The following is a 12,878-nucleotide window of genomic DNA, read 5'->3' on the forward strand; positions in this document are numbered from 1 at the left end:
GAAGGCAGGAAGCACATTTTCCCCTCGATTCTCTTGCTGACTTGTGAGGTCTTCAGGCTGGGGGAGGTTGAGTGAATTTTCTAGTTGCCACAACTAAAGAGGGAGGGATAGGAATTAAGTATTTATTCTCCTCCCTCCTTTCAGGGTTATTTAGAAGAATTCATTAATTGTCTGTAACACATCTGGCGAACCTGTCCTGATCAGAGAAGAGTCACTGTATTCATGGCATTGACTAACTTCCACCCTTTTACAGTCCTGTCAGCTGTTTATCAATGTCCCTGTGGAGGCACCCTCTATTGATTACCACGTGTCACTTGCCCAGACAGCACTGCAGGTCTGCTTGACACATACTGAGCTGCAGAATGAAATTTACTGTCAGCTTGTTAAACAGACCAGCTGCCGACAGCCCCAGAACCACTCAGTCATTCAGGTCAGTTCCTCTTTTGTGACTTCCACTCTGCAAATACTTTCTGTTTAATTCCATGTTTTTAATAATTAGCAGTGGGACTGGTTCTCATAAAATTCTGCAAATGCTAAAGGTGTGCTGGAGGAAAGAGAATCTTGACACTGATGCCCGGAGAAAAACATTGAGAATGTAACTGCTTGCAAAATAAATTTTGGGTTGAATTTAACCGTTTACCAGTTGCAAATGGTCTATTCAGACTATATTCAGAATAAAAATTCATAGCTGGTGTTGGCTAGCTATAATTGCCACATGGTATTAATTTTGTCTTCCATTTTAGTTAATCAACAGCATGCAAATCATGAATATTACTATTAAGCATGAAATCTGATTTTTGCACTATAATTATTGGGTAAATCAAATGAATAAGTTACACCATGAATGTAGATACTTGATTATAATATTCCCAGCTCAAAAGAGAAAATAAAATCTGGTTGAAGAATAATGGGTCTGATTTGAAACAAAATTCCCCAGTGTATTCTTTGTTATGATTTGCAGTTGCAAATAGGAAAAAAGTACTAATTTAAGTTTTAATCATTCACTCAGCTCTGGTTACATCAGTTAAGATTTTCAAAAGTGGCCAATCATGTAGAACACCTCTTCTTAGAGTCCAGGTTGAGATATTGAAGAGAAGCCTGTCCTCTGACCAGCACTTTCCTTTGAAGCATCTTGAACTACATGTCTAAAAATGACCACTCCCAAAAGCACTGGTCACCATCCAACATTTTGGTTGCAGTATTCTATGAAAGACAACAGGCAAGAAGTACAGAACAAGAATGACGTGCAGTTTTATGTTCACAGTGCTGGCAGCTCCTGGCTTTGTGTGCTCCTCTATTCCTGCCTCAACATCACTTCCTCTGGTACATCAAACAGCACTTGCAGCGACATGCAGACCCCAGGTAAAGACTGCAACAGCACTTTCTTCTGCTAAGCTGATTGCCTTTTGCATCCACTACTGATAAAGACGGAAGCAATTCTGTAACTCTCAAACTCACAGTTGAGGGAGGGGACAGAAGGTTCCCAATGGTATCAAGCTGCCCCTCTTCAGTCATTCAATTAATTTGCCACTTATATTAAGCTAGTTCACAGAACTGAGTGACATATTAGCAAAAGAACTTTTTGCAGATATAACTGGAGCTACATAGGGATGTTTTTTGCTGATACAGCTACTTTCTTTTATTGACAGAAAAACAGAGCAAAGTAATTATTTAGAATGAATTATTAGAATTTTAGGTGATTATTTTCTGCTGTCAGGTTGGCAGGCATACTGACAGAACAAAAGTGAGGCAGAGGACAACGCAGGGAACCATTAAAAGTTAGGAAAAACTAACAAACCTGAAATATGTACTAGTACTGTTTTCTGTTACCTCTTTAGTGTGTAACACTTTGCTCTGTAAGAAAACAGTGCAAGATCTACTGTAACAGCAATAAGTTGTTCTCCAGTGTTCATGCTGTGCTCTTTGTTTCCATGGTGATCTGGTCTTCAGCCTATCTCACTGTGTCCTTGGTGGGGAGGTCACAGCTGGAGATGTCTAGTTGTCTGCTGCAAGAATACACTGTTGCTAAGACATAGGTAAAAGAGTGGTTTCATTTCAACCAAATATTCATATTAAAATATTCAGCCTAAGTCTGCCTTGAAATTCAAGCTACAGGTCTCCTACTCCTTCAATCAAGGTTTTTTTTTATTTTCTTATATGCTGCCTCACATTTTCTGTTTCTTCTCAGAAGCAAAAATACAGATATCAGGTGCTCCTCGATGTTCAGGCTCTCTCTCCATTGGCTAAGGCAACATGTTAGGGATCTTCTGGCTAGTACTAGAAACCATCTCTTCAAACTTGTGCATTACCAGCTCCCAAACTGGCCCATTCAACTCAGTAGTGGAGCTGCTCTACTGTTAGGGACTATTGAATTTCATAAGGATGTGCTGGGCTCTGTGAAACTGATTTAGTGCATCAGTTTCAAGCATTACTGTGCTGATGGTCTGCCAGGTTCTTATCCCAAAAGTACCTTTATCAACAAATAAACTTTAAGCAGAAGCAAAGAGGAAATGTATTTATACAATCCAGCTATGAAAAAATTAGGAGGGCTAGAAACAAACATACAGAATTTACAGCAAACTGTACTTAGATTCATCTGTAGTTTAGATTACATTTAGAGCATTTGCTAAATGAGACTTAGCTTAGCTCCTTCTGCCTAGCCTTAGGAATACTTACGTCTCTTCAGATGGAGCAGGTATGGCTGTTTCTTGACCAGTTAAATAGATATGCTTTCCCTGTTTCATACAGCAAACAAGACACTAGAATGTTTACACTGCATAATGCCTGTGGTCTAGATTTACACTAGATCTTCATTCTAGGTATTGTTTTTCATGAAAAGTGACCTTAGAGTATATATCCAATCTCTAAGAGAGGAAGAAAAGTAGGGCACAGTTCTAGGTTAGAAGACACAGGGCTCAGGAGCATTTGGAAGCCAGACATAACAGCTTCTCGTTGAAGCAAGATTCTCCATTTGAAAACTGTTCAAACGCATTACTGGGGAGGTGAGCAATATATTGCTACAGTGAAAAGCCAGAGCTCCTGACTTCCATGTTGCTTGCAGGGATTTAACTGGAGATTTAATCGTGTACTGAGCTCCTGAAGGCATCTTGAATGGAATTAGTTTCCCCTGCAAAGTGATAGCGCAGTTATAAATCCATATAAATCCTTCCATTTTGGAACTTCTTCAATATACACATTCTTAACATTTTTGCAAAAGGTGTAATTGACTGTTCCTGCCTGGCTTTAGAGACAGTTATATCCTTTTGGTGCTGTTCAGTGGAGTACTCTCTTCAGTAGACAGTAAACTGATGATATTAGTAACTGCCCCTATACTATATTGAACTATCAACAAATCTGAGCCTGCTTTGAATCTCTCGAGTCTCTTGTTTGGCAGATAGGGTTAATACATGGAAACTTATAATTTGTATAACCATGTAAATTGATAAACACAACTTATATAATCCTGCAAGTGAGGCTAATGCATTACAACTTATCATTAATACTTATCAGGACTTGGCATGATAGTAACTAAATTCCACTGGCATGACAGTGAGTTTGAGGGTGAACTGGTCTTGGTTTAATGGATACTATGATGGCAACAGGGTACAGAAGAGGATGTTCCTATACTACTTCAGTCCATCTAGGAGCAGGGGATGCTCTTGCACTTCCCAGGGAGTCCATTGTCTACCTTAATTTTACAGATCCTTGGAGTTCAGGTTTGTGTTGTAGCTTTTCACTTGAGCTGTTAGTCTGTTGAGATGAACTAGTATATCTGCACAGAGATGTATCTTTGCTTGAGCAAAAGCGTGAGGGAGGAATTCTGTAGTCGTGGCACGGGAAATGGAAGAGGACATGGTTTATCTCCACCTCTTTGCCTAGGAGTGAAATAGGCAAGTATGCCATCTACTGCCAGAGATCAGTAGACCGCACTGTGCAGACTGGCGAGCGCGAAGCCAAGCCCTCCCGGATGGAGATTGTGTCCATCCTGCTGAGAAATCCCTACCACCACTCACTCCCCTTCAGCATCCCAGTGCACTTCATGAATGGAACCTACCAGGTGAGACACCGCAGCTGCCTTTCTTCCGGGCACTAGAGGACCGCACCATAACCTGCCTCTGATGTGGGTGGGTGGCACCATGGTGTTTATACGTATCAGATATTGGGAGATAGACACTATTTCTCCTCCTTGCCATTTTAGCCATTTTTCCTGAGAAAATGAAAGGAATCCAGCCCCAGCTCTGCAGGTCGTAGGAAGAAAAGGTAGCTGTGGAAAACAGAGAGATGTCTTAAGTGTCTCAGTACTAGAAAGAATGTAATGTGAAGGGAGACAATATGCAAGTGCAGTTACTGGAGCTGGCCATCAATCATGAGACACCAATCTGTAGGAAACCAGGCTTCATTAGTTGTGATACCCATCAGTATCATGTTTCTTGAAAGTTATCCTCAATTAGCTCCTCTTCAATTGCAGGTTGTAGGTTTTGATGGTTCCTCAACAGTTGATGAAGTCATCCAGCGACTGAACCAGGAGACAGGAATGAGGAAGCCATCCCACATGGGATTTTCTTTGTTCACAGATGATCCTTCTGGCAGGAATTTGGAACACTGTCTGCAGGGCAACATGAAGGTATTTTTTTTCCCTCTGCTACATTCAGCATACATCTTTGAAGAGCTGCTAAATGGCTAATAATTTTTTCTTAATGCAGCAAGATCAAATATACTTGGGTATTGTCTGTCTAAATTAGTATTCATAGATGAGATATTAATTCCTACACTTGGGTCACAAAAAAACTCCATGCAACGCTACAGACTTGGGGAAGAGTGGCTGGAGAGCTGCCTGGCAGAAAAGGGCCTGGGGGTGTTGGTTGACAGCCAGCTGAATATGAGCCAGCAGTGTGCTCAGGTGGCCAAGGCAGCCAACAGCATCCTGGCTTGTATCAGAAATAGAGTGGACAGCAGGACCAGGGAGGTGATAGTGCCCCTGTATTTGGCACTGGTGAGGCCACACCTCGAGTACTGTGTTCAGTTTTGGGCCCCTCACTACAAGAAGGACATTGAGGTGCTGGAGCGTGTCCAAAGAAGGGCAACAAAGTTGGGGAAGGGTCTAGAGCACAAGTCTCACGAGGAGCGGCTGAGGTTGTTTAGCCTGGAGAAAAGGAGTCTGAGGGGAGACCTTATTGTTCTCTACAACTACGTGAAAGGAGGCTATAGCAAGGTGGGGGTCGGTCTCTTCTCCCAAGGAACAAGCAATAGGACAAGAGGAAATGGCCTCAAGTTGTGCCAGGCGAGCTTTAGATTGGCTGTTAGGAAAAAATTCTTCACCAGAAGGGTAGTCGGGCACTGAAACAGGCTGCCCAGGGAAGTGGTTGAGTCTCCATCTCTGGAGGTATTGAAAAGATGGGTGGATGTGGTGCTTAGGGACATGGTTTAGTGGTGGACTTGGCAGTGCTAGGTTAACGGTTGGACCTGATGATCTTAAAGGTCTTTTCCAACCTAAATGATTCTATGATTCTATAATTAGCTCAATCTAATCCAAGATACTAGTTAAGACAAAGCACATTCTGTTTTAATAGGTGATAAATTAGTCAATTTTTAAAAAGTCTTTAACTCAGATTTTAGCACATATTAAAGTTTAATTTGTCTTGACTACAAAATTAAAACATGACTGAGCTAGCTAGCATGATCAGATATCACAACTAACATCAAATGTGACACTCCTAATTGAGACAAATTTATGTTAGGCTGTGAATCTCTTGGTATGTCTATATAAATCTCATCTATTGGATTATGAAACATCTCATTGCTATCTCCAGATAACTCACGCTTTCATTATTGATGAGCGTACTTAGGGGAGAAAGCTCTACTGAGTATGCCTTCACTTTAAAAGAGAGAGGAGTGCCTCAGATCAAGGGAAAAGGAAAGCAGATAAAGTTTTAACATCTGTGTCTTTCATAGGGAGATTTTTACCCATGCTACAGCTGGATGACTGCCTTAAGTGAGCAGGCTAGCAGCCATGAATGAGACATATCAGATTTTGGTACAAATCTGGGAGAATAATTTGTCGTACAGCATTGATGGAGGAATAGTGGTAGTGGCAACTTTGAAGAGCCCTGATGCCTGTAAGGAACATAAACATTCAGTTTTACACAGCACAAAATTTCACATTGGGCACCAGAGGGAGAAGATGCCAATAACTTTAAATTAGATGGTTTGAAGAGGAAACTACCACAGACAGTGCCAAATTATATACTTCACTTTCATGGCCTGATATAGGTCAGATAATCTGGAGCTTTGCTGGTAATTGAACCACGATTTGGAGAGATATTAGAGTAAACAAAGGAGCTTGAGGCAATCAAAGGCATCACTTTTACTGGTTATTAACTGGTTATTATTTACTTGCCAAGGCAACCTCAGTAACACCTTAAGAGAAGATTAGGATATCTCATTATGTATTTCATGTTGCTTCTTATGTTCACATTCCTTTTATTGAGATGCTATCAAAAGAGAAGTAGGGGCCTTTATCAGACCACTTGTAAAAGGACTGGAATAACCAAGAGAAGCTGAATGGAACCAAAGAGATTATCCGTGCTGTTACTAAAATTATGTCTGAGCTACAAAGTTGGAATCTAGGACCAAATGTTCCCAAAGTTTGGACATTCACATCCAAGGGTTTGGTTTAGCCAAGCATATAGACAGCTGCTATTCAGAGGATACGTTAGTGCTTTAGTTTGGCTCAGGAGGGCACTTTTGAAGCAAACCTACCAATCATTCCTATTAACCATGCTTGGATTCACGTTAAGGAGCAACCCTAAAGAGCATGAAAAGGACTCTTTTTACATGAAACATGAACTGGAAGATGTGATCCAACATAGTAGTGGGCTTTCAGGCCATTTGATCAGACTAAAGCTAGTCCAAGGGAAAACCCTTTGAAACTCATATAGTGTGGGCATAGAGTCTTAGGAACAGGTGTTACACTGCGCAGATCTGCTCCTCCTGGGCTTTGCTACCTGCTAACGTAGACATAGCCACAGAGTTGCTGCCAGACCAGAGTTCATTTCCAGATGTCCCCCTGCAGATTACAGCTGGAGTTTTCAGTTGAAACACTGTAATTTTTACATACTGTGTAATAGAAAAAGGAATTGTTTTGCCACTTTTGGCTGTGTTTATGTTGATACAGTCTATTTATCTTCTGTGTTCCATGATACTTTTTTCACTTACTTTCCCCTCAAGCCATATGTTTCACCTCAGTTTGTCTGTCCTCTTTCCATGATATTTTTTAAAGATCTGTGATGTCATTTCTAAATGGGAACAAGCCTTAAAAGAATTGCATCCCGGGAAATATGAAGGTGGCACAAGAATTGTGAAGTTGACCTATAAGAACAGGTACTGTGCTTCATTGGTTGGCCTCACTACTGCTGTTAATTAAACGTTTCTAGACTGGATATATCTCTGTAGATGGCCAGTAATTTATAGTACTGTTAGTGCCAAAACCATTTTAGCTAAGATGCGTTCAAATCCTACATGAGATGTGATGACTTTTGTGTGTAGTACATGTGTAAAAGTGGGTATATGGCCTAGAGTTAAAACCCAAAACACTTTGCAATAGCAGAATGGACTTAAAATGGGTTAAGAACTAGCTGTAGCGCAATAAGACATCCTTGGCACAATTTCATTTGCCTAGATCCTAAAACACAATTAAATAATATGTGTTAGGTGAGAGGAAGAGAGACCTGGGGAAAAAATCACCAGTGAAAACGAATATGCTGAAACTTCAATTAAGTGAAGAATCATAAAGATGAAAAAGATACAAGAACGATGTTCTAAATGGCAAGAACTGTCGACGAGACATGTAGTAGCAGTGCCCAGACTATATAAAGAAAGAAATGTTGAAAGATGACAAGAGATAGTAGAGAATGAAAGTATGAGCCAAAGATCTAAACCAAAACCAGAACAAGTTCATCATTTATAATACAGACAGGAATTCTGAATTACAGTGAATGGAGAACTGTGTATGAGAACAAGGAATAGCTTTCTGCATATGAATTCTGTTTAGAGCAAAACAAAGGCCACCCCAAAACCAAAAGGAGATAAAGTTCTGTATTGAACGTATGAAGATTTTGTTGACTGTAATGGTGGAAACAAACTTCTGTGAACTTTGGTAGTTGGTGTAACGGAGGCAGAAGCAGGAATTACTGCTTTTTACCCAGGAGGCAGTATTTGTTTCAGGAGTGAAACTTTGCAGTATTATTTTGTTGGACTGTAATGTGCTTAGACTGGACAGCAAGGATGCTTTGATAAGGTCTTTCCAAGGTTGGGCTGTTCTAGCACCAAGGACTCTGATAAGACATGTGTAAGGTCACTATGGTCCTAACGGTGGTGTTAATCTTAGATTGACATAAAAATAAACAAACTGGTCCACTGGAATGAATATCTTGTGTGGTACTGTGGAATACATAGTCATAGATGCAGCTGTAAATTAATATTTTAATTAGATGGTGTGGGCTGTAAATAGGTATGCATGAGGAATGGTTCTGGGAAGCATTCCCCAAGCTGCTGTCTTCAACCCCCATTAGTCATCTTGCTATACCAGGTCAAAGAAATTGCAAGTCTGAAGGGAATAAAAAATAGTAGGAAGCTTTGATTTACAAGAATGCTTCTTCAACTTTTGAAATAAAGCCTGCTAATTGGGTCTCTTATTTCCTGCTGAAGCAAACTGAAGACTTTTTTAGCAACAATATCAGTGTAAGTGGTCAAGACAAATCTGGCAACAATAACAAGTCTACAAGGCTGTCATACCGAAGTTTATACATGTAGAGCAGAGGCAGTTCTGTATTCTGTGGTAAGCAGAGAAGGCCTTATCTTAAATATTGCCTGTCTGTGCTTGATGGGGACGGACGGATGCTGATTTACCTGTGTTTAATAAGGTTTCACTGTCTTGAAGTGATTGGCGCTCAGAATTCAAATGGCTTCCACAGCTAGAAAGCATGTTTTGAGCCTCCTTGCCTTAATCTTGTTCATAAGGGAAGCACCTCAGCTTCCAAATCTCTGTCCAGTACTCCCACAATATACAAAGTTCACTTTGGAGAAGGAGAAAAAAAACCCCACTTTTATTTTTACTCACCTTGATTAAAGTTCCCACCTCTGCTGTCAGTTCACAATATCTTTTTACCTTCACAATCCTCTCTGCTTTTTAGGCTATATTTTCGGAGCCAGGCCAAAGGTGAGACAGATCGGGAGCGGTTGCTACTGGCCTTCCAAGTCAGCAATGAAATAGCCAATGGAAGGTTTCCTGTTAATAAGGAATTAGCTCTGGAAATGGTGGCTCTGATGGCTCAGGTGAGTATGGCCATGGGCAGAAATACTCCCTTTTGTCCTCCAGGCACTTCAGCTGTACAATGAATATCTTTGACTAAGCAGCTATCTTTTACATCAACAGTGGTTTTTCTTATGAAACTTACAGTCTGAGACGTACCATGCCAAACACATTATACCAGCATACTTATGTTGCTAGAACACCTTTTGCTGTAGGGAAATTTGCTATAGGAGTGCCTCTCCTTTTCTTCTGAAGAAAAATATTGGAAGAAACAGTGAGGGTGGACTATGCCCAGAACTGCTCCAGGTAGTGCCTTAGTGGAGATATGGAAATAGTATCACTACTAGAATTCCACTTAATAGTAAAAACTTTCCCTGTTACACTGCCAATAGCATCTTACTCAGGAAGAGCATCTTGTAGGATCCTCCATTAGACCTCCAGGCTTGCATTTAGCATTTTACCACATAAAACACGCAGTATGGGTTGTAAGCATGATAAGCCGGATACTAGTTTCTTACTGAGCTGAAACTGATTGTTGCAGTTGTTAAAGCAATGTAAACTGAGATGAAGAAGCTGGGAACATTGTCCAAACTGTTTACACATAGGCTGTTGTTTTAATTGGGCAATTGAAAATAAACCCCAAAAGCTTGGCAGTTATACAGAAGTGTCTCCCTACAACAAATAGCTGGCTGAGATCTTGTTTCCCTTTCTTAGATCAGTAAAGAATTCCTTGGGCAGTCATGTCCTCAGCAGTTGCTCTGTTCTACACATTTACTATGGTAAATGCTGTAGACGAAATTCCCCAGCCTAATGGTGTCTTTTTGCACAACTAATAAACACAGTAGTTATCTGTATGGGAATTCATGGAATGTTCTACTGCACTAAAAAACCCATAGTTCTGTTGCACTATAAACTATAACATTGTCCTAGGTGGAATATGGGGATTTGGATCGACCAGGATCGTCAAGTCCTGGGGGAACATCACAATCGAAAATGCAGCATCTTCTCCACCAGGTCTTAGATAAATTCTACCCCAAACGCTACAAGCAAAACATTACTCCTGAACAGCTCAGGTAAATTGTTTGCTCTTCTATACTTTGCACTGAAAATAAATTTTACTTGCAAAATTCTGTCTTTATATTTAAGAAGTTTCAAAGAGCCCTGTCAAGATTATTTGATGTAGAAACTTAAACAAAACACAAGTGTCAGGAAAAAGTTCCTTTAAAAGAAAACAGCAGCTAACTAATATAAAAAGAGCCAAATTACCAACTAATTTTCCCCTAGACAAGAACTTTAAGCCTTTCACTTCCAAATTAGGCATCTCAGTTCCAACAAACTCTAACCTAAGCCTAAGATGAATTGTGTTTCTGAATTTTTGTTTTACCCTTCCCCCGAGCGTCAATTGAATCCAGATGCCTAACATTTGCAATGAGCCATAAAGCGAGCACATATGGGCTGCTTCAGGCCATGCAGTAATTCTGATAGGACATATTTTGGCAGGGCTTTTTGATGTTCTGACTTGGAAATTCTCATACACAATGCAGAGATCTCAAGTACAGAATTCAGATGCTGTCATGGATCTCAGCTCTAACTGTTTTAATGAGAGAGAATGATAATCTTCCAGATCCAAAGCTACTTAGGGATGCAGTGGTGGAACCAACACAATGACCTCCTTTTGGAAGCAAATTCCATCTGCCTGTAGCAAGACAGCTGCCAAACCATCCCTAGTGAGCCAAATCAAGAGAGAGTTAATATGTAGAGCATACTACAGACAAGTTAAGATGAAGGTGAAAGTATAATTGAATGTGAAGACAAGTGGGGCAGGAAGTCAGGTAAAAACACCAGGACGCCTGTGTGGATGAACAAGGAGCTCCTGGACAAACTCAAACTCAGAAATGAAGCCTACAGAGGGTGGAAGCAAGGACAGGTAGCCTGGGAGGAATACAGAGAAATTGTCCGAGCAGCCAGGGATCACGTTAGGAAAGCTAAAGCCCTCATAAAAGTAAATCTGGCCAGGGATGTCAAGGGCAACAAGAAAAGCTTCTATAGGTATGCTGGTGATAAAAGGAAGACAAGGGAAAATGTGGGTCCTCTCCAGAAGGAAATGGGAGACCTGGTTACCCGGGATATGGAGAAGGCTGAGGTACTCAATGATGGTTTTGCCTCAGTCTTCACTGGCAAATGCTCCAGCCACACCACCCAAGTCGCAGAAGGCAAAGGCAGGGACTGGGAGAATGAAGAACTGCCCACTGTAAGAGAAGATCAGGTCTGAGAACATCTAAGGAACCTGAAGGTGTGCAAGTCCATGGGACCTGATGAGATGGATCTGTGTGTCCTGAGCGAACTGGCAGATGAAGTTGCTAAGCCACTATCCATCATATTTGAGAAGTCATGGCAGTCCGGTGAAATTCCTGCTGACTGGAAATGGGGAAACATAACCCCCATTTTTAAAAAGGGAAAAAAGGAAGATCTGGGGAACTACAGGCCAGTCAGCCTCACCTCTGTGCCCAGCAAGACCATGGAGCAGATTCTCCCGGAAACTGTGCTGAGGCACATGGAAAATAAGGAGGTGATTGGTGACAGCCAACACGGCTTCACTAAGGGCAAATCGCGCCTGACAAATTTGGTGGCCTTCTACGATGGGGTTACAGCATTGGTGGATAAGGGAAGAGAAACAGCTGTCATCTACCTGGAGTTGTGCAAAGCATTTGACACTGTGCCGCATGACATCCTTGTCTCTAAATTGGAGAGACATGGATTTGACGGATGGACCACTTGGTGGATAAGGAATTGGCTGGATGGTCGCACTCAAAGAGTTGCAGTCAACAACTCGATATCCAAGTGCAGATCAGTGACAAGTGGCGTTCCTCAGGGGTCAGTATTGGGACTGTCACTATTTAACATCTTTGTCAGCAACATAGTGGAACGAGTGCACCCTCAGCAAGTTTGCCAACGACACCAAGCTGTGTGGTGCGGCTGACACGCTGGAGCGTAGGGATGCCATCCAGAGGGACCTTGACAGGCTTGAGAGGTGGGCCCGTGTGAACCCCATGAAATTCAACAAGGCCAAGTACGAGGTCCTGCACATGGGTCAGGGCAATCCCAAGCACAAATACAGGCTGGGCAGAGAATGAATTGAGAGCAGCCCTGAGGAGAAGGACTTGGGGGTGTCGGTTCATGAGAAGCTCAACATGACCCAGCAATGTGTGCTCGCAGCCCAGAAAGCCAACCGTACCCTAGGCTGCATCAAAAGAAGCGTGACCAGCAGGTTGAGAGAGGTAGATTCTTCCCCTCTACTCTGCTCTTGTGAGGCTCCACCAACATAAGAAGGACATGGACCTGTTGGAGGAGATCCAGAGGAGGGCCACGAAGATGATCAGAGGGCTGGAGCACCTCTCCTATGAGGACAGGCTGATAGAGTTGGGGTTCTTCACCCTGGAGAGGAGAAGGCTCCAGAGACACCTTATAGCAGCCTTCCAGTACCTGAAGCGGGCCTACAAGAAAGCTGGAGAGGGACTTTTTACAAGGGTGTGTAGTGATAGGACAAGGGGTAATGGCTTTAAACTGA

The 12,878-nt window shown here is 41.8% G+C and overlaps 1 protein-coding gene across 8 annotated transcripts in view; it reads left to right on the forward strand.

Moving 5' to 3' along the window:
* PLEKHH1 (pleckstrin homology, MyTH4 and FERM domain containing H1) overlaps positions 1-12,878 on the forward strand; it is a 59,385-nt gene that overhangs the window by 39,203 nt on the left and 7,304 nt on the right. For all 8 annotated transcript variants that reach the window (XM_087746528.1, XM_087746522.1, XM_087746520.1 and 5 more), the window contains 7 exons: positions 254-430; positions 1,265-1,362; positions 3,880-4,057; positions 4,469-4,624; positions 7,280-7,380; positions 9,192-9,333; positions 10,241-10,383. In XM_087746528.1, the coding sequence (XP_087602654.1) occupies positions 254-430; positions 1,265-1,362; positions 3,880-4,057; positions 4,469-4,624; positions 7,280-7,380; positions 9,192-9,333; positions 10,241-10,383 (995 nt within the window). The remainder of the gene's footprint in view (positions 1-253; positions 431-1,264; positions 1,363-3,879; positions 4,058-4,468; positions 4,625-7,279; positions 7,381-9,191; positions 9,334-10,240; positions 10,384-12,878) is intronic.

This window comes from Nipponia nippon, unplaced genomic scaffold, assembly GCF_047370975.1.
Source record: "Nipponia nippon isolate SJK-2023a ecotype South Korea unplaced genomic scaffold, ASM4737097v1 scaffold_10, whole genome shotgun sequence".
In the NCBI taxonomy this organism is placed as follows: domain Eukaryota; kingdom Metazoa; phylum Chordata; class Aves; order Pelecaniformes; family Threskiornithidae; genus Nipponia; species Nipponia nippon.